The sequence below is a fragment of the Elephantulus edwardii genome, unplaced genomic scaffold, assembly GCF_000299155.1.
Source record: "Elephantulus edwardii isolate Elephantulus edwardi_28Jun2011 unplaced genomic scaffold, EleEdw1.0 scaffold00006, whole genome shotgun sequence".
In the NCBI taxonomy this organism is placed as follows: Eukaryota; Metazoa; Chordata; class Mammalia; order Macroscelidea; family Macroscelididae; genus Elephantulus; species Elephantulus edwardii.
Genome location: NW_006399756.1, coordinates 30,036,438 through 30,062,554, shown reverse-complemented (window position 1 = coordinate 30,062,554; position 26,117 = coordinate 30,036,438). Strand labels below are relative to the sequence as shown.

Sequence of the window (26,117 nt, the reverse complement as noted above, 5' to 3'; positions counted from 1 at the left end):
TAAAGACGAGTAACCCACCCCTGCCCTCGCTTGCATATGTGTGTGCCTGGCCCACCATGGAAACGAGTCTGGTGTGTGTCCCTACACCCACCTCCCTTGCCAACCTCTGAGGACGTGGGACCTGCTGAGTGGATGGGCATTTGAATACAGCTTGGCATGTGAATATGCATGAGCACACGTGGCCATGGGCCTGTGTGTGAGCACTGACGTGCACTTGTGGGTATGCACATGTGCATGACTCTTCTCCTTATGAACTTGTATCAGGGTGCTCTGTGTGTGTGCACATTGCCCTGCTCTGCACACGTGATTTAGAAAACACCTGGAAAAGTGTGCCGGGCACCATACTCCAAGGGGCTTCTCCAATCTGGGGTGTGTTCCTCCTGCCCAATCCTGAAGGCTGCTCCTTCCTAGCCAAATAGTCCCTCCACCCACTCAGTGCTAAGCAAATAGGAGCCCCAAAGGTAAACAGGTGTGCCTCCACAGTAGCCGGTGGCAGATGGGCAGCTTGCATGAGGCGTTTTCCAGCCCCAGGCCCCAAACCCAGAGCTGGTACTTTCCTGTGATCCAGGGACCCACTTCTCTTCCTGTCATGTTTCATCCCCCCATCCTCCATGACAGTGCTTTTACTCATTAAATAAACACTCAACTTCCTGTTCTCTGTCAGGTCATCTCTTCCTCCCCTCTCTCCTCAAGGCCTTTAGTTAATATTTGACATAGAAAAGAGAGAAGAGGCCAGTGGCCCCTTTTGCTCTGTCTGTGGGCCTCTCCCGAGATGAGGTGAATCAAGGCCTCCTTCACACCTGGCCCAGCCCAGGAAGCCTTCATGAGCCCCCTCAGGGATCAGGAAGCCTAACTTAGACCCTTGCCCTCCAAAGAACCCAGTCCAGTTTCCGTGGAGGCGATTGTGACTCATGGCAACCTCATGTGTACATGTGGCCTAGTAGAATATGCTCCATGGGATTTTCAGTGGCTTATTTTTTCAGAAGTAGATCACCAGCAGGCCTTTCCTCGTGTTATAGGGACCAGGGAAGGTCTGTTACAAGAGGAGGTGGAAAAAGGCTTGCCACCCACCCACAGTCTGTAACTGATTGGCTTGAGGGAAGATTCTGTTGTGGGGACCATCTCATCTCCGACCAAGAACTCTGGGATCCCACTGTTCACCTCCACGTTGCTCCTGTCCCCCTTACCTACCCTTGCCTCCTACATAGACCCCCACACCTGTAACCCTGGGCCAATGAGTGCCAGTTTTCAGGTAGGTCGCCTAGCCTGAGATCGCAGTACAGACTCTCAGAGGCAGGACAGAGCCAGGCACCCCCTCAGAGAGGAATGCCTGAGAGAGAAGTGTCTAATTAAAGAGAAATTCCAGAGGGAGCTCTCGAGCCAGGGAAAAGAAAAAACAAAGGGAAAACAGGATGGGATAAACAAAGGCCCTTTAAACCTCTGTGCCCAGGCCTTCCTGCATAAGGCACCCCCGCAGGCTAGAGGGGCGCTGCTGCCTGGCTGTCTAGCTGTTTCAAGGGGTGAGCAGTCTCCCTGAGAACTCTAGTTCTCCCAAAATGGGAACCTCCTGAACATCCACCAGAGGAGGGCGTGTGGGGGCCTGTAAGGAGAGCTCTGTCCCAAACTCCTAAACTAGAGCAGACGATGGACGGAAGGAAGGGCTGGGCTTGACCTTGCTTTGGGAGCTGTGTGGCTGCTGCGCCTCCTTCCACACACATCACCTCCGCAAGGCCAGGCTACTTCGACTCTACGTACCCCACCCCACACACAGATCAAAGACTTTTCTCTCCTGCTTTTTCTTCAGAAAATGAACCTCAGAGAACCAGGATTAGTCCCACTGTCAGGGACGGGGTGACCCCATCTGTTACCTCCAATGCCTCTCTGACTCTCCGTCACCATGGAGTTGATACATGACACAGAAAAGCTGCATGTGATTCGTCCTTCCTTCTGACCTCTTTGCTAGGATCCGATGGCCACACAACGCTGGGACCCCATGTCCCCCAGACTTCAGGACCCCCCCTGGCCCCATGACTCAATATTCCCTGTGCCCTCATGACCCTTGACCTTACAAGTGACCTCCCTGGACCTTGACCCCCTCAGACTGTTCTTCCCATAATACTTCCTTGTGACCTTGGCCCTGGCTTCCTTTGGGGGTCTTGGTCTGGCCCCCCCCAGGAAGATGTGGGGGAGGGTCTGGCCTCTCTTCCTGAGCTTCCTTGCAGCCACAGCAGTGCCTGGACCCTCACCACGGAGACCATCCAGAGAACTAGATGCGACCCCACGGATGACCATCCCCTATGAAGGTTAGATCCCCAACCTCGAGAGATAGTGAGAACCCAGGCTTTGGAGAGGGTGGGGCAGCCTCAGAGCTGGGCTCACCGCTCCTTCTCTCCTCAGAGCTCTCTGGGACTCGGCAATTCAAGGGCCGAGCCCAGAACTACTCAACACTACTGCTGGAGGAGGCCTCAGGGAGGCTGCTAGTAGGAGCCCGAGGGGCCCTGTTCTCTCTCAATGCTCAGGACATAGGAGATGGGACTCACAAAGAGGTCAGTCTGGGCCCTGAACCAATCAGAGGATCTCTAGGTCCATTCCGCTTCCTGAGACCTCAACTTTACAGAGACTGCCAGCCCCCCACAGCCTCTCCTCAGTAAGGGCTGTCCTTTTCAATTTAAATCTCTTTTGTATTTCTTGTTTCTCCTGAAGATCACACTCACCCCAATTTCCTCAGCTCTCTTGGGTCCTGTTTCCCATACCTTGTCCCATCAGTTACGAGGACAAGGAGGAACATCAGTCAATGCATCAGTCCATTCCTTTCCCTCTTGACAGATCCACTGGGAGGCCTCCCCAGAGATGCAAAGCAAATGTCATCAAAAAGGAAAAAATAACCAGGTATATGATCTGTTCTGTCCCCAGCTCCTTTCCTCTTTCTCTACTGGGCATCCCAGGGTTGGCGGGATTAGATGAAAAGGTACAGACTAGCCAGCCCATCATAGCAGCCACAATTGTTGCTCAAGTAGCAAGGCCTGAGTGTGGTGCTTCCAATCTAAACACCGTTGGTTGATACTGTCTCGGCCTGCACATGGCATCTTCATCTCCTCCGGCTCCCAAATAATGACCATGATAGGAATAAAAAGCAACCCTTAATAAGGGTTGACTTATATAGCCTAATTCTAGAATAAGCCTATGAAGTAATAGTAGCCCCATTTAATGGATGAGAAAAACAAGGTCAAGAAACAGCTTGAGGACCCATTATGGAGGGGCATTATTAACCTTTTCTGACTAGAGAACAGGGTGTTAATAGGCAAAATGAGCCACTTCTGACTTGACAGCACAAAACAAGTGTCACAAGAGGGACACAGGGGTGCACACTGCGCTGGATGACTCCGTCAGAGAAAGAGACACCAAAATGGCTGTAGGAAAATTTTGTACTGTGTTGCAGAAATTAATTTTTGTTAAACATTCTTGTATATAATTATAACAACAAAAATATTTTTTGTAAGCCAAACTTATGTGTATCAATACACCGGCACGTCTCAAACTCTAGACTGATTTACTTTTTGAACCTTTGACTACACTCCTGTCAGAGCTGTCATTATTACCCAGTTATGACGATACTTCGAATCATGTGGTTTCATCTGTGCGCTGTGTGTGAGCTGCTGTTTTCATTGCTGCTAATGATTTTATAGTCACTGATTTTGTCAAATTTTCTCGTGTTTTAACTACAGTATGGTGGTAATTACTATTTGTGAATCTATAAGTAAATTTTCAGAGAGCAAAGTAGTAATTAAAGAGAACAAGTTGTTATGTGCCGTCATGTTGGAACCAACCCATAGCAGACCCTCCAGCGAGTTTTCAGAGGCAGTTAATCAGTCGTACAAGACGAGACTGCCTATCCTTCCATGGAGCAGCTGGTGAATTCGAACTGCATGCCTTTGGGTTGGCAGCATAATTCCTTACCATGAAGCCACCAGAGCTCCCTTAAAGGAATAAGAGAAAGATTAAGGACTGTATTAGCTATTGTTTCTGTGCACCATCAAGTCAGAACTGATTCATAGCAGGTTTTCAGAGGCAGTTAATTGCATGGGAAGAGATTGCCCATCCTTCTCCCATGGAGCAGCTGGTGGCCTCGAATGGTGTGCCTTCAGGATTGCTGAACAGTTTCTTGCCACTAGGCTACCAGAGCTCCCTGTATTAGCTATTAAGCTAATTTAAAAAGTAGAAAAATTTTTATTATTATTTTGTTATTGTTATATAAACCAAGAAACATTGCATTCAAGTAATTTACATCAATATTTATCACGTACTCTTTTATGATTGGTATTGACAGTAAGCATTACTAAGGATCCCGTGTGGTCTGAGATGGGAGGAAGGCCATGGTTAGGGTGGACGACACTGTAAGTCACACTGCACTGGGTGACTCCAGCCCTCCTGATGTCCACTGTGTAGGAGGGCTGTGTCTGACTATGTAACAGACCCATTTGGAGGGCTATTTAAAAATACCCATTTCCGAAGGGAGCTCTGGTGGCCTAGTGGCAAGAAGCTGCACCGCAATCCCAGGGGTATGTGGTTCGAATCCACCAGATGCTGTGCTGGAGAAGGAGGGGCAATCTCCTCCTGTACCAGTCAGGTCCGATTTGACGGTACACACAAAAAAAATAATAAAATTTAAAAATACCCATTTCCAACGTCCACCAGCCTGGGGATTCTGGTTCAGTGTATCTGGGGCAGTGTTGGGACAGCAGCATTTAAAGAGGTGTTTCCAGGAGATGCTAACAAAGGAGGCTGCGTGGGCAGAAGTGGGCTGGTGAAGCAGGTGGAACCCTGTCAGGGAGGTCATAACACCCAGCTGGGAATTTGGACTTTATTCTGTGACAATGGACACCTGGCGATTTCAGACTTCTGAGACTCTGAATCGGCAAAGTGCACCTGAATCACCAGGGCAGTTTATTAAGATTCAGATTCTAAGTCCAAGGAAGTGCCTGAGATTCTGCATTTCTAACAGGCTCCTGGGGAAGCTGGCTTTGCTTGCTGTCTGCACCACAGTTTGGATGAAAGTCTTTAGGACAGCATATCCCAAAGTCATGTTCTGAGGAACATTAATTTCTGAAACAAGGCTTTCATTAATTGGTCCAGTTAGTTTGGGAGGCACTGTGTACTCAATCCCACAATACACAGCGACATCCTTGAGGTTATGAAAAGTCCTTCAGGAAAGATAGGTTTTACCTTGTAGTTTCCAAATTTATTTGACCACAAAATCCATCCTCCTTTTATTTGAAATGTAAGCACCTTGGGGAAATGCTGCTGGTGCATTAGATTAAACTAGGGGGCAAGGACATTGTGTGTGTTAGGGGAAGGGACCCTGAGGAGCTGGTGGGGAGGAGAGGATGGGTGCCAGCAGGTAGCAGAAGGAAGAGAAGCCCAGAGGACAGCAGTGTTTGGTGAGTAGAGGCCAGTATGGCTGGAAAAGAGTGGGAGGCCCAAGGAGGAGGCCACAGCAGGCAGGACCAGAGGCCTGTGGGACTCTTTTCAGGGTACTGGTGAGCCACTGAATGGATTTTTAAATAGCAATGTGATCTATTTTCCTTTTCAAAATATGCCCTAAAAAGTGGGCTGGAGGGGAACAAAAGTGTACGTTGGTAGAATGTTTCTGGGACAAACCATAGTTCAAAGATCACCTTTGAAATGGTAACCAGGGAGCTGAGGGGAGTGAGTAGAAGGGACTCTGTTTATAACACATCCCTTTGTGCACATGCACACACCGCCTTCATTAAGTCAATAAGTAAAAGAATCGTCAGAAAGAAAGTGGCAGAAGTTCAGGAGGTTCAGCAGGTCCAGGGAAGAGGTGACCGTGGTAACTTGGACAGGGTTGGTGATGGTGAAGGTGAAGTGGGTCAAGTTAAGAAACACTTGGATGAAGAGTTCTTGATCATGAAGTCATGATCATGAATGTGGGGGAGAAGGAAGCATCAGGGATGACTCCCAGTTTCTGACCTGAGTAATAGGATGTATGGAGGGAGAGTGGGAAAGACTAGATGGACAGGTTTAGGGGGAAGCTGCAGGTTAGGAAGAAGGTGATGCACTGCGTTCTGACCAGAAAAGTTTGATGTGTGAGGGAGAATACTGAGGACTGAAGGTTGGAGCCTGGAAACATTTTTGGTACCATCTCTCCAAGGGTGGTGTAGGCACTCCAAGCCAGGGGAGGTTAAGGGAAAGAGCTTGATTGACCTGAGAGAAGCAGGTCAGGAGTTCTCAAATAAAGGCAGAGGAGAAACTGGCAGAGAGGGTCCTGTAGCGCCCAGCAGAGAGAAGAGAGGTCATGCCACTCACAAGGCTGAATCTTATGGAATATTCTGGGTGGTAAGGCTAAGAGTTGTGTTGATAGAGGACTACTGTAGTTTGGCCAGGGGCTCACATGCCCTCTCCACCTCATCCACAGACTGAGTGCTTTAACCATGTGCGGTTCCTGCAGCGGCTCAATGCCACCCACCTGTACACGTGTGGGACACACGCCTTCCAGCCCCTGTGTGCAGCTATTGTGAGTACGCCCACCCCAGCCCCCAGGCTTCACACTGGTCTCATCCCCACCTGACCTCATACTACCCCTGACTACTTCTGCCCCTCATTGGCTCAGGATGCCGAGGCCTTCACCTTGCCAGCCACCTTTGAGGAGGGCAAGGAGAAATGTCCGTATGACCCCGCCCGTGGCTTCACAGGCCTCATCATTGGTGAGTGGATGCGCTTTTCTCCTCTGCTCCTGCTAGCATGCTGTTGTGGGCATGTGGACCTTGTTGGTAGGATGTAACTGCCCATGGGTAACATGTACCTCTCGTGTGTAACATGTTGTTGTGACATTTCTTGTGTTATGGCCCTGCCCCAGATGGGGGTCTCTACACAGCCACACGCTATGAATTCCGGAGCATTCCTGACATCCGCCGAAGCCGCCACCCCCACTCCCTGAGGACTGAGGAGGCACCGATGCACTGGCTCAATGGTTAGAAGGATGAGACATAGGGTGGTGGGGCGGGGGGACAGTGTCTTCATTGTCACTCCCTTGGGCAGCTGGTCATTTTTATCCCCAAATCCTCAGGTGAGCCGGCTCCTTCCTGTGTGTTCTTGTCAAGTGAGGGGGAGGGCTGGAGAGGGTTCCCAGTCCTTCCCAGAAGCCTCCTGAACTGCCCTGCCCACAGATGCTGAGTTCGTGTTCTCTGTCCTGGTGCGGGAGAGCGAGGCCAGTGCGGTGGGCGATGACGACAAGGTCTACTACTTCTTCACCGAACGTGCCACCGAGGAAGGTTCCGGCAGTTACACTCAGAGCCGCAACAGCCACCGCGTGGCCCGGGTGGCCCGTGTCTGCAAGGTGGGTAAAGCCAAGGCCAGGGCCAGGCTGGAGACTGGACCTTGGCCCCTAACCTTGTAACCTTGCACCTTTCCCTCCCCAGGGGGACCTGGGAGGGAAGAAGATCCTGCAGAAGAAGTGGACGTCCTTTTTGAAAGCACGTCTCATCTGCCATATCCCACAATATGAGACTCTGCGTGGTGTCTGCAGCCTGGACGCCGGCATGTCAGCCCGCACGCGCTTCTATGCAGCCTTCACGTTGACCACGCAGTGGTCAGTGCAGGGACAGTGGGGAGATAAGGAACTTGGGACAGTGAATGGGCTCAAGCAGAGGGGCCAGTGAGGTTGAGATAGGATCAGCTGCAGAGAGGGCTGGCTGCAAAGACAAAAGCTGAGGCAAGCTCGGCTCATGTGGGGCCAGAGGCAGTGGCGTGCTGACCCCCAGCAGTGGCTCAGAGGTCCTGGAGTGGAAGTGGTGAGGGCAGGGCGACAGTGGTTGCGGGGCTGGGCCAAGCGGAGAGGGCAGGCTCCACCCAGTGTGACTCAAACCCTCCCCATGTCCTGCCCCTAGGAAGACCCTGGAGGCCTCAGCCATCTGCCGCTATGACCTGGCTGAGGTGCAGGCCGTCTTCACAGGCCCCTACATGGAATACCAGGATGGATCCCGGCGCTGGAGTCGCTATGACGGGGGAGTACCTGAACCCAGGCCTGGCTCGGTGAGTGTCTGAACCTGGAGCCAATGCTGAACAGGCGGAGCCCAAGGCGGGGACAGGGCCTACCCTCATGGGGAGGGCACAGGCAAGCAGTGCAGTCCCGAGGTTCACTAGCCTCGTCCTCACCCCCAGTGCATCACAGACTCACTGCGCAGCCGAGGCTACAACTCGTCCCGGGACCTGCCTTCCCTGGTCCTGGACTTTGTGAAGTTACACCCACTAATGGCTCGGCCCCTGGTGCCCACACGTGGACGGCCCTTGCTGCTTAAACGCAATGTGCGCTACACACATCTCACAGGGACACCAGTCACCACGCCTGCTGGACTCACCTACGACCTGCTTTTTCTCAGCACAGGTGCTCTTGACCCCTGGCCCGAGCCCTCTGGTGACTCCTGATCTTTGCTCCTTATTGTTGTTGTATGTTATCAAGTTGGAACTGACCCATAGCTGATCCTCCAGAGGGTTTTCAGTGGCAGTAAATTGCACCGGGGACTGCACATCCTTCTCCCACAGAGCAGCTATGGATTTGAACTGCATGCCTTTGGGATTACAGCACAGCTTCTTACCACTGGGCCACCAGAGATCTTAGGAGACACTGTATCATAAAACTCTGGTGACCACCAATGTCATTACTTTAATGACCATTCATTCATCCAGGCCCCTGGTGGCCACTGACTTTGGTGACTGCTAACTCCTATCACCAACCAAAATGACATTTAACCCTCATCACTTACACTTCCAAACCCAGTAACTGCTGCCAGGGCTAACGTGGAGTTCCCAGCAGCCAGAGGGCCCGCTGCTGCTCACCGTGTGAGCCTCGTGGCCTGAGTGCACAATGCACAGGCTGCTCCCACTAGGTTTGCTACGGTGACTACGCTGCTGCTGAGTCTCATCCAACCCTTTGCTCTTTCCGCCTCAGCTGATGGCTGGATCCACAAGGCTGTCGTCCTGGGCTCTGGGATACACATCATCGAAGAGACCCAAGTGCTGAGGGAGCCCCAATCTGTGGAGAATTTGGTCATCTCTCCTATGCAGGTAGCCCTTGACTTGTGGGGAGTGGGCTGGGCAGTGACTGTGTGCAAGCAAAGAAGTAGGTGCCCTGCCAACCAGCTGTCTTCTCTGGCTCCCAGCACAGCCTCTATGTGGGGGCCCCTAGTGGTGTCATTCAGCTACCTCTGTTCAGCTGCTCCCGCTACCGCTCCTGCTATGACTGCATTCTGGCCCGAGACCCGTACTGTGGCTGGGACCCCAAAACCCATGCCTGCAGGGAGACCACCACGATAGCCAACAGGTATCAAAGTAGAGCGTGGGAGGTGGTAGTGGTGAGCCAGGGTTCAGGGCTTAAGGGGAAGAGGCCCTGCCAGCCATAGGGGGTCAGGGGCCTGTCACTGGTAACTGTTTTCTTAGGAAACTAAAATCAAATTCTCAATGTTCATATACTTCAATCCTTTGTCTTCAGGACAGGCCTGATACAGGACATGGAGAGAGGAAACCGAGGTTGTGAGGGCAGCAGGGACACAGGTCAGTAGCACATGGATCTTTTCATGTCTCTGAGCTGCGGGCTTTCGTTGAGGATGACCGTCTTTTGAATAGTGAGCAGAGGACACATAGTCTTGTTACCTAAAAGCTTCAAGAAAGAGGCCTCCCAGGTTCACTCGTGTCTGTAGCATCTGGCACATACCAAGTGTTCAACCAACATCTGCTGCCTAGCAGTGCAGAAATAAGTCCAAGATGAGAAGTGTCTAATGTTCACACATTCATGACAATTTTAATTATTTTCACTGTTCTTTTCTTTTAATTATGAAAGGAGTAATTATAACACTGATAAGCATTCAGCAGGATAACGAAGAAGAGCAAATATTCATTTTCATAGACCACAATTGTTGAGAGCTTGCTGTGTACCAGACACCAGTCAGATGCTTACAAACATGATCTCACTTATTCTCTCAGCATCCCTACACGAAATGCCATAATACCCTCATGAGGGACAATCTCTCTGTAACATAGGGAAGCAAACTGCCCCACGTTAATCAGCAATTAAGCAAGCAGGGTCAGAATTCAAACCTGACACCAAACAGTTTGACTCCAGAGTTTGTGCTTTTACTATATTCTGCTATGCTATTAAAGAGGTCAGTGAAGGGCTTGGGTAAGGGAATGACACCCAAGCAGAGCAATCATCAAGCAGAGAAATGTTAAGTTTGTGAACATCAAGTAACGAGGCTGGAGCAGGAGGCCGAGGCCTCGCAAAGATTCTGGTCTTTATCTGAACAGCAAAAGGAAACCTCTGAGGCAAGGATGTACTCCAATCAGATCTGTGTTTTTAAACCCCCAGCCATTGGACTAGATGTGGTCAGAGAGGTGCTGGCAGGGAGAAGCAGCAAATAGGTCTGAGATAGCTTCTCAAAGCAGAACTATGGTGAGGTTGGATACAAAGGTGAAAGGCCAAGAGGAGGCAAGAGTGATTCCCAGGATTCTGACTTAATGACTTATGAGTGGCGGTGGTGCCATTCCCCATGACGGACAAAGGGCCCTGGGTTCTGTGAAAGGGATGCTTTGGCCTGAGTTCCTCTGAGGTGCCTCAGACTGCAAACAGATGCACATGGTACATGTTCACAGCTAGTGCCCAAATAGAGAAATCCATGCTGGAAAGTGTGGTGAGTCATTAGCAGACAGCAGGATTGAAACTCAGGAGAGGAAGTGAGCCTGGAGAGAGAAGCCCAAGGCACTACCTGCTTCCTGAGTGGGTCACTGTGAACCTCACAGGGCACCATGTGGCACTATCACTGAGAGTCCAGATCCTGGACTTGTGCGGGAATTGGGCAGTAAATGATCAGGTCTGGGATGGACAGGCACTGACCTCTTTTTCTGTACCATGCCCCAGGGCCACCACCACCACTGAAGACCCGCTCTGTGCTCCGGGGTGATGATGTCCTCCTGCCCTGTGACCAGCCATCCAACCTGGCCCGGGCCTTGTGGCTGCTCAACGAGAGCATGGGCCTGAGTGATGGGCAGGATGGCTACCGCATCGGCGTGGACGGGCTGCTGGTGACAGACACACAGCCTGAGCACAGTGGCAAATATGGCTGCTATGCTGAGGAGAACGGCCTCCGCACTCTGCTGGCCTCCTACAGCCTCACAGTCCGGCCGGCCACTCCTGCCCCAGCTCCACAGGCCCCCGCCACGCCTGGGGCCCAACTGGCGCCTGATGTGAAGCTGTTCTATGTGCTGATCATTGCTGCACTTGGTGGCCTCTGCCTCATCCTGGCCTCCTCCCTCCTCTATGTGGCCTGTCTCCGGGGGAAAGGCCGAGGCCGCCACCGGAAGTACTCCCTGGGCCGTGCTGGCCGCACAGGGGGCTCTGCTGTGCAGCTGCAGACTGTCTCCGGCCAGTGTCCCGGAGAGGAAGATGAGGGTGACGATGGGGAAGGATCTGGGGGCCTGGAAGGCAGCTGCCTCCAGATCATCCCTGGGGAAGGGGCTCCAGCCCCACCGCCTCCACCACCCCCGCCACCTCCAGCCGAGCTGACCAATGGGCTGGTGGCACTTCCCAGCCGGCTGCGCAGGATGAACGGCAACAGCTACGTGCTCCTGAGGCAGAACGACAACGGAGTGCCACCGGGGCCCTGTTCCTTTGCCGAGGAGCTCAGCCGCATCCTGGAAAAGAGGAAGCACACGCATCTCGTGGAGCAGCTCGATGAGAGCTCAGTCTGAGCCGGTGCCAAGACAAGAGCTCTGCCACGCCAGCCCGTCAGCCTCCCCAGTGCGGCCCCCCTCCCTTCTTTGTACCCCCCAATCCACATCCTCTTCCCAACTTTTTGATGTCCCTGTAGGGCTGGCCAGAGTCAGGCTCAGCCAAAGCCCCCTCCTCAGTCTCCACAGACCCATGTGTGAGCAGCCCAGGCCCACTGGTGCTCCTCAGAGGTAAGTGCTCCTACGAGGGGTTCTGCAGACCCAGCCCAATGCCTGGCCCCATAACCCAAGTTCTTGGGAGAAGACAGCATCCCCCTGCCTTGTTTACTTCCTTTCTCCCAGGCAGGGCTCTGCAGGTCCAGATGGCCTCACGTCTCACCGCCCTCTGCATGGCCTAGTGTGCTGGATGGTCCTGAAATCAGACGAGACCTTGGCCAGCCTCCAGAGCCCTGTGTCCTTTCACATACGCACATGGAAGAATGTCAATCTGCTGGGCTGCAGTGTCCTACACCCTGCCTCCTCCTGGTGCATTCTCATGTTTCTTTCTCTGGACTCTGGGTGTCCTCCCATCCCATCCTATCTCATCTTGTCCTCCAGCCCCAGCACCATGTAGTGACCTCTCTGGCAAGAGCCTGGGCACAGCCAGTCAGGGGAGTGAAGACTGCGTCATTCCTCTCTTCACCCTTGCTGTGCATCCCCGTGAGTCAGCCTCCCGATTCCCCTGGGTCACTCTTGAGCGGTAGAGACAGAGCTCTAGGCACGTAACTTCTCACACGCGTGGTAGCGCACACTGTACGAGTGTGTTTACACTTCCACTCATGTCCCTTCTGAGCCTCCCCTTGCCGCTGCAGACATGTCTGTTGGGTTTGGTTCGTGGACGTATCAGAGGGAGGTCCTCCTCCTGTTTCACTGTCCTTACAGACCTTTCCCTAGGACAGGTGACCAACACTGCACTCAATGAGCCAGCCTCCCTTTCGAGGATCAAGCATTTGCTACCCCCAGACCAGCGCAGGGAAAGGGAGGAGTGATCTGACATCTCCCCTGGCACATGAAGCCCTTTCTTGGAACTATGCAAAGGGTAGAGGCTGGGAGTTTGGATGCTTGGCTCCCACCCCTGTCCTACCTCACCGGGGCACTTTTAGGGTCCAGGGGCCTCGGAGGTCTCCAAGCCCATATGGGACAATCAAATCCTGACTGAGCTCCCCAGTCCCCTTGGGTGAGGATGACTGTTATTTTTGTAGCCAAGAACGTGGAATCCCACGGGTTTTTACTGCCCTTCACCCAGCCTCTCCCACCTCTACCCCACAATGAATGTAGTTATTGTAAGAATGGCTGTACTTTAGGAATGCCCCACTCACCACCCAGGTGGGTGGAACAGGCATGTGACAGAGTAGGGAGCCTGGGCTCAGCTCCTCCCCGTTGGTTAATAAATACCCCCTTTCCCATAACTCTGAGTGGTCTGTTTGGTCTTACACTGTCCATTCCCCAGCTGTCAGGATGCAGGTTTCTGAGGAGCTGGATTTACTATTCATTGATCATGGTGACAAGGGAATTACAACACTTCAAGAATTCGTATCAGGGTGTCTTGGTTTTTACTTCCACCTTCTCTTTTACTACCCTGCCCCTTTTTAGCTAAACTGAAAAGATGTTCCTTATTTCAGGACCTTCTGTTCTTTCCCAAGAATCTTTTCAAACCCTCACCCACCGTAAATGAAGACATGAATGCATTTCTTAACAAAGAGGGGTCTGTCTTGGGGATAGAACAACTGGACGGTGCAAAAATTCCTACCAGAGACTTTGATTGAGACTTACTCCCTCCAGGGGTCAGGCCTGAATTAATTATGTGGCCTCTTATACCAACCACCCTGAAGGGCTGTTTATTTGCTTCTGGTTTTAGAATAATAAAAAAACAGATAAAGCAAATGTTTAAGATACGTACACATTCTGAAGACCTCAGATGTGACCTTAAATAAGTTTATTCACCTCAGTTTTCAAATTAGTATACACACATTGACACATGAAGTACCTGGCTCAATGCCAGGTTCATAACTGAGAATAAGGTGCTAACTCTGGCACAATGGTTATAGCACGGGGACATCCTAATTCTTTAGAAGGTGTCAGGCTTGGGCCTTCAATGGCTTTTGAGATTATTCTTTTCAATTCAGGGAGTTCTGGTTCCCAGGTGGGTAGAGCTGCACTGCCAACCCAAAGGCACTGGTTCGAATCCACCAGCTGCTCTTTAAGAGAAAGATGGGCCATTTCCTTTCCTGCTGTTTACTACCTCTGCAAATCCCCTGGAGGATCAGCCATCTGACTGGATGTCACCTAACATTACCAATTTAGTCTAGGAAAATGAGAGCCCTGTGTTACCATTTTTAAAATTTTATTGTGTGAGTGTACCGCCAAATCAGATCTGACTGGTACAGGTGGAGATTGTTCCTCCTTCTCCAACAGAGCATCTGGTGGATTCGAACTGCGCACCTCTGGGATTGCAGTGCAGCTTCTTGCCACTAGGCCACCAGAGCTCAAGAGCCCTGTGTTATTTTTATGCAGTGGAGTCAGAACCCACCCCACAGCTGACCGTCCATCCATGGGGGGAGGTTACCCACTTGGCCATCAGAGTGCCCTCTTGAGAGCCCTGTAAAACTCTTGAAATATTAACATTTTCAGAGATGCCAACTGAATAAGGATGAGGAGCCCCGAAAGTCACTGTCCCTAGCAGTGGGCACTGAAAACAGACAACTTTGTATCCCAAGCAAAAGCTTTAGCATCAGCTTCCCAATGCTGTGAGCTGTTGAGTCTTCCCAAGGAGTTCCATCTGTCTGTCCATGGACTCCTCGGAAACAAGAGGAAGGAACAGGGGGAAGAGTCCAGGGCTCGCCGCTGGAATGCGTGGGGGGGGCCCCGCTCGTCAAGGCGCTTGCACCTGGGCACGGGCAACCTCCTGGGCTTCTCGGGGGCGCAGCCCGCCGGGCACTGCCGCTTTGTTAGTGAAGGGATGCCACTGGCCCTGGATGCTAGGGTTGTCTGTGTGGAAGGGCTTGCGGATGCGGATCACGTCGAGGCCCGACTGGGCCGCCAGCTTCTGCACCAACGCCCTGATCTCTTCGGCTGACTTGCAGTGGATGCTCTCCTCACGCACAGCCCCGTTAACTGGCAGCGGAAAGAGGGTGCGCGGGGGACACTGCGCGTTAGTGGGCTGGCCGAGCCCCCCGATCCTGTCCACCCTCCACTGCCCCCGCCGGTGCACTCACGGTATTCCGCCACCACTCTAGGAACGTTGCACGGCTTCGCGTTGACGTAGATGACGACCCCTGGGTTCCGCCGGGCGAAGTCGGTCACCTCCCGTTCTATGAATTCCCTGAGGGATCAGAGGCGTGAGCGCGATGGCTCTGCACCCCGGCGACCTCCGTCCGGAAGTGCCCCCCACTCACCTGGCGCCGCGGGATGAGGGCGAGTCGCGGCTAAGGTTAAAGCTGAGACGCTGAAGCTGCTGCACGTAGCGACCCAGGCCGTTGTGGAGGACACTGGTCAGGAAGCGGCTAGCAGTGCCACGCGCAGTCATGGCTACAGCTCAGGCGCCGCACCACAGGGCAGAAGGGGCAGAAGACGGGCCCCGGACGGGGAACTTCCGGTTCCGGGGGCGCCGGGCGGAATTTTGCTTCCGAGGTCAAGGGGAAGCGCGTGCGCCTAACCCACGTTGAGGATTTGTAGAGCGAGAGCAGTGCAGTGACTGGAGTTGCGGCTGGAGCCGCGGAGCTCCTCCTAATAAAGCCTAGGGAGGGTAGAGGGGTGAATGGGAGTCAGGACGTTCGTTTGGAGGCTCAGAGTTAGGCAAGGGCCATTGAGAGGCGCTCAAATCGTGTTGAGATTTCGACTGAGCAGGAGGAACGGCGAAGTGGGTTCTGACTGTGAGCATTGAGAAAAGGGGCTGCCAAAAAGAAAAGAGATGATTTTATAGGCTGATTGTTAGAAATGAGAGCTAGGAGACTCAGGGCAGGCATAGTAAAGGAGAAGAGATGTAGAAATCATAATTGAGGAGTGGTGTAGAGGGATCCAACATCGAGGAGGTGATAGAAGCTGTGAGGGACCCTAGAGGAAAGGGACATGTAGGACAGAGGTGGAGAGTGAGCGGATGGAACAGTTACGCGCAGACTGCGGGCCAGAAAGCTTGGGGGTGGAGACCCACGCAGAGGAGTCAAGGAAGTATTGACCTGGTGGTCTGCCTGTGAAAGGTCACAGCCCTGAAACCCTGTGGAGTGGGTTCTGCTCAGCACACGTCGGGAAGACAGGAGTCAGAATCAGCTTGTTGCAACTTAACATTCGTGCAAGGCTCACAGATGGTGGGCACAGCTGTGAAGGAGAAATGAAGGGGGCTCTAAAGGGTGTGGTTGGAGGAAAAGTTTGAGGAAGGAACCCCCTTACAGTGAGCTCTGTAGCCAAAAGGCACCAAAACCAGGCACCGAAAGCATTTCAAAGAGTGACTGACTGCCTCTTCCATTTGACTAGGAATGTGGGGCCTCCTCCGAGGTGGATACCCCTTCCGGACCCTCCTGCCCCTACGTGGGAAATGGATGGGTCGGAGGGGTGGTCCCCGAAGCTTGGCCCCAGGACCTCCTCGCAGACGGTATAGGAAGGAAGCTCTTCCAGCCGTGGAGGTACCACTGTTGCCAGTAACAACGACTGAAATCCGCCAGTATCTGCGGACCCATGGAATCCCCTTCCAGGATGGCCACAGCTGCCTGCGGGCACCCAGTCCTTTTTCTGAGACCTCAGAGCAGAGGGACCGCACTGGTGTTACCAAGCCCTTCAGCCTCTTCATTGACAAGACTACAGGCCGCTTTCTTTGCATGACCAGCTTAGCCGAGGGGAGCTGGGAAGACTTCCAAGCCAGCGTGGAAGGCCGAGGGGACACAGCTAAGGAGGGGGTCCTGCTTAGTGAGACTCCAGAAGCTGCAGACGTTGAGGAAGTCCGGAGGATTTGGGACCGAGCTGTACCCCTCTGGGAGCTGCCTGATGCAGAGGAAGCCCAGCTTGCTCGTGTGATGTTTGGCCTCACCAGGTTGACAGATGACACACTCAAGCGTTTCAACGTGCGGTATCTGCGGCCTGCTCGCAGCCTTGTCTTTCCTTGGTTCTCCCCTGGAAGTTTGGGATTACGAGGACTGAAGCTAATCAGGGCTGAAGGCCAGGGGGAGAGTGTGCACTATGTAGAGAACACCATTCCCCGACCTGGTGCTTACCACAATCTGTTTGGCTTACCACTGATCAACCGCAGAGATGTTGAAGTGGTACTGACTGGTCGTGAACTGGACAGCCTAGCTTTGAGCCAGTCCCTAGGGCTGCCCACCCTTGCTCTACCCCGGGGGACCACCTGCTTACCTCCTGCCTTACTGCCTTACCTCGAGCAGTTCAGACGTATTGTGCTCTGGCTGGGGGATGACCTTCGATCCTGGGAAGCTGCTAAGTTGTTTGCCCGAAAACTGAACCCAAAGCGATGCTCCTTGGTGCGGCCTGGGGACCAGCAGCCTCGCCCACTGGAGGCCCTGAACCATGGCTTAAATCTTTCTCGTATCCTGCGGGCTGCCCTTCCTGCCTGGCACAAGTCTATCGTGTCCTTTCGGCAGCTTCGGGAGGAGGTGCTCGGAGAACTGTCAAATGTGGAGCAAGTAGCTGGTGTCCGCTGGAGCCGCTTTCCAGACCTCAATCGGCTCTTAAAGGGGCATCGGAAGGGAGAGCTGACAGTTTTCACAGGTAACTGGGAAGTTACTGTTTGGGCCAAAGGACAGAGGATTAAGTGGCCAAAGCATGTGGATTTGGATAACTGTAGATGCTGAAGAAGAGGGTCTCCCTCCCAGCTGTGAACCCCTTCCTTGCCCCATTCTTTGTCCCCCCTCACCGAGGTTTGTGTTTGATCTTGCAGGACCAACAGGTAGTGGAAAGACGACATTCATCAGCGAGTATGCCTTGGATTTGTGTACCCAGGGGGTGAACACATTATGGGGAAGCTTTGAGATCAGCAATGTGAGACTCGCTCGGGTCATGCTGACACAGTTCGCAGTGGGCCGGCTGGAAGAACAACTGGACAAATATGATGAATGGGCTGATCGCTTTGAAGACCTTCCCCTCTATTTCATGACTTTCCATGGGCAACAAAGCATCAGGTGAGGTTCCCCAAAACCCCAAACACTTTGCTTTCCCAGACAAGTCTCAGCACTTAGGGCCTTGATTATTTTTTCAGCTCCAGTGAGAACTCCTAGGTTTTCAAGACAGAGCCAGAATTTTCTAAGAATGAGGGCAAGAGGACTGGCTCCCAATATAGTTTCTAGGAGGCTGACTATTTTGCAGGGAGGCTTTGGAAAATACTTGTAAAACTCTTTAATCTATTGCTTTTTCCTATTCCCAGGACGGTAATAGATACTATGCAACATGCAGTCTATGTCTATGACATTTGTCACGTGGTGATCGACAATCTGCAGTTCATGATGGGTCACGAGCAGCTGTCCACAGACAGGTGACATTCCCTTCCTGTCAAACTGGGACCCCATTCACACACACACATGTCATCTCAGGCAGCTGACCTCTAGGCACATATACTGGACTCTCATTTTCTGAGATGTGTGCAGGCACATACCATCCATGTGCATCTTAGTTTATAAGGATGCGGGGTGTGACAGCGGAAAGTATAGACCTGAGTCTAAATCCTTGAGAGAGAGAAAGTGAAATTGGACGGTTTGTGGAGAGATAAGACTATAAAGATTAAGTATATGTTCTTGTCCTTCTGTCTTTGTCCATTAACCACTTTGTTGAATGGGGGCAGGATTGCAGCTCAAGACTACGTTGTCGGGGCCTTCCGGAAGTTTGCTACAGACAATAGCTGTCATGTGACATTGGTCATTCACCCACGGAAGGAAGATGATGACAAGGAGTTACAGACCGCATCCATTTTCGGCTCAGCCAAAGTGAGTGGCTTTTGAAGGAATCCAGGCTCTTGGGGATGGAGAGGGCAAATGTGACCAGAGACAGCCCTTACTCAGCCTTAAATCCTCTTCCTAACCATCCTTTTGGGGAGTCAGGAGGCATCTTCCTCTGGAGCTATGGCATGAAAGATATATACAAAAGAATACAGAGGCTGATAATGGTTGGCCCTTTGCCCTCTTGGCCTCCTTTATTCAGGGAAGCAACAAGACAACACAGTGTGATAAAAGCTGTGATTGGCAGCATAGATCTTTAAGAAGCAAAGAGAAAAGATCTGAGTCTTCCTGGAACATCTAAAGAGATCTACCAGAAGATGTGTCAATAAAGGTTGGGTTGAGTTTGAGTAGATAATAGATTAATCAAATAAAGAGGAGGGCCTTTGGGCAGTAGGATCAGCCCAATCCTGAAGGTTCCAGACGTATATTGAATACCTATTACATGTCAGGGCTGGGCTAGGCTAGGCACAAGGAATATAGGGTGAGGAGCACACACTGTCTGCTATGATGGAGCAAGGGCAGAGAATACAGGCAGTCTCTGGCTTATAATGGAGATTCATTCCTGACGGTGTCTTTAAGAATTTGTAGTACACTTACGTGCATAATCTTACTTAGCCTTACTTTAGTGCAAGAAAAAGCTTGTTGCCTTTTCAATGATTTGAAAGCTGCATGTGCAGCAAGTAAAGGTGATTATGATGATTTTGTTAAAGTTAGGAGTTGCTTTAGTCCTTTTAAAAGTGAGTGCCAATTTATAGAACACTACAGCCAGGGGTTCAGAGAGAGAGGAGAGATGATAGCCACTGTGAATTCATGTGACTTGCCAGAACCAAATCCAGGGCCATCAAGTTGATTGCACCTCATGATGACCCTCCATCCAGTTTTCAAGGTTACCCACATCTTAATGGGAAGAGACTGCCTCATCTCTCACAGAGCAGTTTGAACTGTCAATCTTCAGTTAACGGCCCAATACATAACCTCCTATAATCATAATCCAGCCTCATGCATCAGACATAAATCTCTCCTGAGTCTCTTATCCACCAGTTGAATGTTTGTAACCCAAGGGCTGCCTGTAATGTGGAAGTGAAATGATGGTACCTTTATTTACAGTAGAGAACAGTCTCATAGATAAAATGTGATATTTAGACTGAGACCTGTGTGACAGGGAGCCAGGGTAGGACAGGTTTGCCAGCTGGGGAGAAGTGTCAGGACCAGTAGGAACAACATGTACAAAGTCCAAGACAGCAACAAGCTGCTTGTCAAGGGATTGGAAGAACTGTGGTGATGAGGTGCATGGGTGGATATTTTTCCCTTCTTCCAGTCTTGCTATGCCTCCCTGCACCTTCAGCCTTTTCTTTTTTTTTTTTCCATTTCTCATATGCCTTTTTACACCTGCCTGTCTTTTTCTATCCCAAACCTCTAGGCAAGTCAGGAAGCCGACAACGTTCTGATTCTGCAGGACAGAAAGCTGGTAACTGGGCCAGGGAAACGGTATCTGCAGGTGTCCAAGAACCGCTTTGATGGAGATGTTGGCGTCTTCCCCCTTGAGTTCAACAAGAACTCCCTTACCTTCTCCAGCCCGCCAAAGAGCAAGGCCCGACTCAAAAAGATCAAGGACGACAATGGACTAGTGACCAAGAAGCCTTCTGGCAAAAAAGGAGCTTTGTCCCAGGACTCAGAGTCGTGCCCAGACCAGGCCCCCAAGTCGTAATAACCAGACACCTGCTAGTCTAGAGTGAAGGCTATACAAAGCTGGACACTGAAATAGGCCTGACGGGACAGGCTCGGCTAGAGATTGTGATCCTCAGCTGTGGGCCTCTCTCAATCTGAGGGGTCTAGGCTAGGACAGAGTTCCATAGTGACCTAATTCCTTTAACTCTGTACCAAGATTTGTGTGGGTATTTGGGATAGAGCACTGAGTATGACAGATGAAATCCCTGCTTCCATGAAATCCTGCTTCTGGTAGGAGAGATGAGACAGCAGTAAGCAAGTAAGCAGTAAGCAAGCAGAAAAAGAGTTTTAGACAGTAAATAGCGTTATAAAGAACACAGCAGTAATGTGTTAAGAGCCTGGAGAATTAGAAAGAGCAAGCCAGGTGGACGGACATATGGAGGTAGGGATCTCAGCACTGAGAATAGGAAGAATAGAGGCTCCAGGTGAGAGTGGTCAAGTTGAAGTTTAAGGCAGTAGGGTCAGGCCTTGAACCTGGAGAGGAATGAAGAGTTCCTCAAAACCTCAGCTGAGGCTTTTAGCACCAAAAGGCAACGTAGTAGGTGATGGTTTCTTGCTCCCATTTCTTAGAGCCTGTCATGAGAGAACATTTACTAGAATTGGTATCCTAGGTACTTGGTTCTGGAATATCAAAGCCCCAAAGGTGGGAGCTATTTCCCCTGGATTGGTTGACAACAGAGCCACAGAAAGAAGCAGTGAGCCCAGAGTGTCGGTCCCCTGGACACCATATGCAGGGGTGTTTGTGGCCTCTGGGAGGCAATGATTATGAACTGTAGAAGTGAAAAGATGGTGCTTCCTTTATTTACAGTGCCGTGACTTTTTTGAACCTTTTCTAGTTTTACTTGGGGGCGGGGGTGGGGAATTATGTACTGCCTTTGTTTCTGTGCTTTTCTCCTATTTGTCCACTAGGTGTCCCCAGTCTGTACCCAAACACCCGCTCTGTTTTGTGGGTGGCTGGGTCCCTTCATTACTTCCAGCATTTGAGCTGTGGGTTCCCTAGGAAGCAGGAGCATTGAAGGGCTTTCACCTCCCGGCACCACCACTTCTCAATCTAGAAGAAACAGGTAGTGTGTCCTTATCCCCAACTTCCTGAGGAGCCCCATGTGATTCTTGGCAGAGGTATGGGTCACTGGGCCACACGCCCAGGCCTTGCCTGACCAGCTGTCCTTCTGATGTGACCAAGTCATTGGCCTCCCTCCATGTGGCCATATTCACCCATTTTTTTTCTCCTACTCTTTTGTGTTTGTCTTGTGCTAGTGCGCGCCATAACTCCTGGGGATCTTGTTGAAAATGTAGGCATAGGCTCAGCTTCCCACCCCCATCCTGCCACATATGATTCTAATTCCGAGTTTGGATAAATATAGGAATACTTGGTTTTTAACAAGCCCTGCAGGAGCTGTGGATAGGTGATCTCAATACCCTGTCAGAAGTAACCCTAACAAGTGTTCCATCTTGCTGCCCCTCTCCCTAAATTACTAATTTCCTGTGTATTTTTTGAAAGAGTAGTGGGAATACAAGAAGTTCTTAGGGTATTGAAGGGAGACCTCTTGTCAGATGTGAAAGTTTTTCTGCTCCCAGAAAGCAGAGGGCTGTCTTGTCAAGATTTCCCTCTCATCTTGGGGTGGGGTGCTTCTGGAAGCCCAGGGGAGGGTCTGTGGTCTCTGCAGAATGTGGCAGTGGCCACACATGTCTCCTGGGAAGATCCTGAAGCAAAGCTGCTGCAAAGCTGTTCTCTGTAGGAGAGAACCTGGGGGGTAGCTCCTCCCGGGCCTCCTTTCTTGGGGGTCTCTCTCCCAGACTGGCTGGAGCCAGGCCTCCCTAATCCTGCGGTAATCATTCCCAGCCGCTGGCTGGTCTCAGCCTCATCCAGGGTCTAACACTGGATGGCAGCCATGCCTTCCAGATACACAGCACCAGGTCAGTTTTCCCTATAAGGATGCAGCCTCTGTGCTCTGGTCTTCTAGAAGCCAGATATGAACATATCGAGCAATCCTTAGAGCTTCCCAGGAGAGGACCTCTGGGATTTAGAGATACAGGTCTAGATGTATACTTGACTGTCTTACGCTTCTAGCAGACACCCCCACACAGTACAAACCAGAATGGTGAGGGGGAGGGAAGCTACCTACCCTCAGCCCCACCCCCTACCCAAACACATTCCATTCCATACCTGCTTAAAACTGCACATATCAAGAAGTAGGCCCCAAGTATGTACAGAAGTCCCTGGAACCTAGAAAATTGGGGGCAGGTGTTCATAAGGACCCTCTGCCAATCCCCCCTGGGAGTTCAGAGAGCCTGGCCAAGCAAGGTTCAGTTGGATTTGCAACTGTTCTCAGGATGACACTGCGTCACACTTGATGAGAGGCAGGGTCTCCAGGGTGAGGGGGCAGCATTTTAGCCTTTCCTTACAGCCCAAGTACTCAGGCTGCAAGTACAGCCCAGCTACCTGCAGGCACAGGCTGCATTGGGTGCCATGGAGGGAGGGAGTCCTTGGTGCCTCCCTGCAATACAGGACGACTTCCTGTTTGTGCCTGTGGGTGGGACTTTATGGGTCTAAGGGAAACCTGGCCATGCCCTGTGGGGGCCAGAACTGGCAGGCCTCCTCACCTGAGCAGACACCTACTCCAGGGACAGGGTGGTGCTGGTTCTGCTCTGACAATCCCAAGGCGAAGTTGGGGAGGGCTGTTTTGGTGGATCCCGTGCCTTTGTCTGTTTCCTAGGGATTTTCCCTGTTTGGGGAATGGGCCGGGTGTGGATCGGGCTGGGTTCTCTAGGGAATGAGCGAGGGAAGGTGGCCAAATCAAGTCCTAAAGCCGCTTACTTGATGCAGCCAACAGCCCCTTACCTAGGTTGAAAGCCAAGTTCAGGAAGCTGGTAAAGTCAGAGGTCACAGGAGGGGACAGCCTTGGGCGACCGTTCAGATTCTGCTGGGCAAGGTGCTGGGCTGGTTTTTGAGGGGGTGCAGGGCAGACCACTCCCCTCCACGGGTGGGGGGGCGCGGCCTCAGCGCTGCGCTCCGCCCCGCCTCTCCAACTGGGACCAGGCGGGCGCCGGGAGCCGAGCCGGGAGCCGGCTGCAGCCGGGGGAGCGGGCATAACTGCGGCGCGGAGGTGACGGAGCTGGAACGGCGGTGCAGGGCGCGCTGGGTGAGTGGTGGGGCCGTGGAGGTGTAGAAACTCCGCCTCCAGCACATCCTGGCTCTGGAACGAACTTTCCGCATCCCGGGAAGCTGGATGTTAGGATGAGGAGGGGTCCTCAGTCCATAGAGAGCAGGCAGAAAAGTATGCACAGGGAACGGATAGGAAAACTCGCTCACATGGGCCCCACGCGTCCCTCCAGACCCACGCATGCACTTGGGACACATTAACACACGTGCGTTCAGGAAAAGAGGCGCCCAGTGGGTTATCCTTGCAGCCTGAGGGACAGTGCGAGTGGAACCTCAGTGAGCAGGACATTCTGTTGTCGCGTGCTTGTCGCGACGGTGGGGGAAAGGGGCAGCTCTGTGACCGCCGACGGGGGCGGGCCGGGTGGGACGCATCCGGAGATTCCTGCTTCCCCGCCGCCACCCTCAGGTGAAGACCAAAATGTAAACAGGCGCCCAGCACGTGATCCGACTGTACTCTAGTGGCAGGGCTCCACCTCCACCCTCACCCCTAACTCCTGCCACATGCCGCCCCCGCCCCCCGCCAGGCCAGAGTGATTTTACACGTTTCACGACGCTGGGTTCCATTCTACGCCTTGTGCCTCGCGCGGTGATAAACCCTCCATCAGAAATAGGAGCACGCCCCCTGGAGCCAAGGTGGCGCAGGATAGGAAACTATTGGGCTGGGCTGGGGTTACCTGGGCTCTTGCCTTTCCTCTTTTTCTTGCCTTTTCCACTTTTGTGGTGTCCCTTATCCCTGAAGATATGAGAAGACTTTCTGTGTCAATGGGCAGCTGCTTCCAACCATCCGGTACTACCAGCCCAGGCAGCAGCTGCCTGCCCATATCCTCCCCTTCCTACCACCCTGTACCCTTGGCAGGACTGGGCATTCCTCCCCCATAGTGCAGAAGCAGGAAGCCACCCATGTAAGGGTGGGAGCCCCCTTGGGAGCCCCCTCCCAAGGGAATGTATGAGAGTAAGTACCTCTCCATACCGAATAGGCTTACCCCTCTCTATTAAAAAGAACAAACCCTCCGTACAGGATGGTAGCTAGTGGCCCTTCGCCTCCTTCCCCACCCCCTCTTCACCCCTCTACAAACACGCTGAGCCCAGCTGCTGCCTGAGCCTCTGGGCAGGCTGCCGGGAAGGGGAGGAGGCTTTGAGTGTCCCTGGAGGCTAGGATCAGGACAAGGCCAGAGGAGGGGGTTCTTTTCAGGGGCGAAGGTCTTGGGCTGTTCTTGTGAGGCTGAGGGTCTGGGATAAACCCAAGGGTGGCTAGGCTGTGTTTCCCTTTCCAGGGTAAAAGAAAAACAACCCTTTCCATAGAGCTAAAAATAGAGCTGAGAGCCGGCCAGGGCTGTGGCCTGGAAGGGGGGGTATGCTCCTTCCTAGGGCGGAGCCAAGCTCTGACTGGCCTTGGCCCTGGGGGGCAGGGATGCTGTCCTTGCCCAGGGCACCTCTTGACCAGGTCATAGAGACCCCCTCAGGGGAAATCTGCATGGAAGGATATTTGTGAAACATACTCTGTGTGTGTGTGTGTGTGTGTGTGTGTGTGTGTGTAAGAAATTGTGAGTATGTGGATAAGAAGACTGTCAGTGTGTGAAAGGAGGTTAGGATATTCCGGGTATTTAAGACAGTGTGGAAGACTGTAAAACAAGGCGTGTGACGCAATCTGCCTGTGTATGTGAGTTGGCCTGATTGTGAGAAGGAACGTGGGACGGTGTGATGGATGAGACTTTGATTGTGGTGCTGTGAGATTGTATGTGGGAAAGACCATGTGGGTGTTAAAAAGACTATGTTTGTTCGCGAGAGGCTGAGAACTTTTGTGACCCTGGGAAAGACAGTAGAACGTTGTTTGCTTTAAGGCCCGTGTAGGTTTGCTCTGTAGGTTTGGACCTGTTCACCCCAGTGATGTAGCTGAGTGGCCAGGATCCACCACTCCCCAAGCGTCTTGGCAAATAGTTCTGAAAGAATGTTAAAAGAGTTCAGAGCCATGTCCCAAACAGACCTAGGCTCGGCCAGCCTGGAGAGGATACAGGGCTGAGCAGTGGGGTAGGGACTCCCAATGAGGACGGACTTCGGTGTGTTCTCCAACAGGCCACCAGGTGGCGCCGTCTCCGCAAATCCAAGTGTGCCGCCCTCGAGCGGCTGGGGGTGGGGCAGGCACCACCCGAGCCTCGCCCCCAGACGTGTACTGGGGCCCGAGACCCCAGTAGATGGGGTATGGGGGGCAGCTGACCCTAGGCTTCCCCTTCTGGACTCAGATGCTGGAGTATGTGTCTTGGGAGGGAAGCTGGGAGTCGAGAAGCAGAGGGGGAGGGGCGACCACCACCGCGCCAGGCCCTTTGTGCTCGAACAATGACCAGCTGCCCTCGGCCCCGGGGCCCCGGTCGAGGGAGAGAGGGTGACCCGCTGCTGTCGAGCCCGCCGATGCACAGATAATAGGCCTCGGAAGGAGGAAGCCCGCTTCCCGCCACGCAGCCGCCGCGCGCGCCCGGCCGGCCACGAGTGACGTGGGGGAGCCTGCGCGTGTCTGC

The 26,117-nt window shown here is 52.5% G+C and overlaps 3 protein-coding genes across 3 annotated transcripts; 2 read left to right on the top strand and 1 right to left on the bottom strand.

Annotated features, from left to right (window-relative positions):
- Positions 1 to 2,137: 2,137 nt before the first annotated feature.
- On the top strand, positions 2,138 to 11,760 carry SEMA4G (sema domain, immunoglobulin domain (Ig), transmembrane domain (TM) and short cytoplasmic domain, (semaphorin) 4G). The gene is made up of 14 exons (XM_006880018.1): positions 2,138 to 2,303; positions 2,398 to 2,546; positions 2,827 to 2,889; positions 6,437 to 6,535; positions 6,632 to 6,725; positions 6,878 to 6,991; positions 7,188 to 7,357; positions 7,440 to 7,609; positions 7,908 to 8,052; positions 8,182 to 8,404; positions 8,969 to 9,084; positions 9,180 to 9,355; positions 9,509 to 9,570; positions 10,931 to 11,760. Exons 1-14 carry the CDS (start codon positions 2,180 to 2,182, stop codon positions 11,758 to 11,760), a joined length of 2,535 nt encoding a protein of 844 aa, XP_006880080.1. The 5' UTR covers positions 2,138 to 2,179.
- A 354-nt stretch (positions 11,761 to 12,114) lies between these two features.
- On the bottom strand, positions 12,115 to 15,304 carry MRPL43 (mitochondrial ribosomal protein L43). The gene is made up of 4 exons (XM_006880190.1): positions 15,174 to 15,304; positions 14,994 to 15,100; positions 14,666 to 14,892; positions 12,115 to 12,195 (listed from the first exon to the last, which is right to left on the bottom strand). The coding sequence occupies exons 1-4, from the start codon at positions 15,302 to 15,304 to the stop codon at positions 12,115 to 12,117; spliced, it is 546 nt and encodes a 181-aa protein (XP_006880252.1).
- A 946-nt stretch (positions 15,305 to 16,250) lies between these two features.
- LOC102844528 (chromosome unknown open reading frame, human C10orf2) lies at positions 16,251 to 26,092 on the top strand. Its single transcript, XM_006880189.1, has 10 exons — positions 16,251 to 17,493; positions 17,663 to 17,903; positions 18,146 to 18,253; positions 18,560 to 18,701; positions 20,134 to 20,417; positions 23,482 to 23,584; positions 23,853 to 24,010; positions 24,344 to 24,506; positions 25,678 to 25,801; positions 25,947 to 26,092. The coding sequence occupies exons 1-10, from the start codon at positions 16,251 to 16,253 to the stop codon at positions 26,090 to 26,092; spliced, it is 2,712 nt and encodes a 903-aa protein (XP_006880251.1).
- The last annotated feature ends 25 nt before the right edge of the window (positions 26,093 to 26,117 follow it).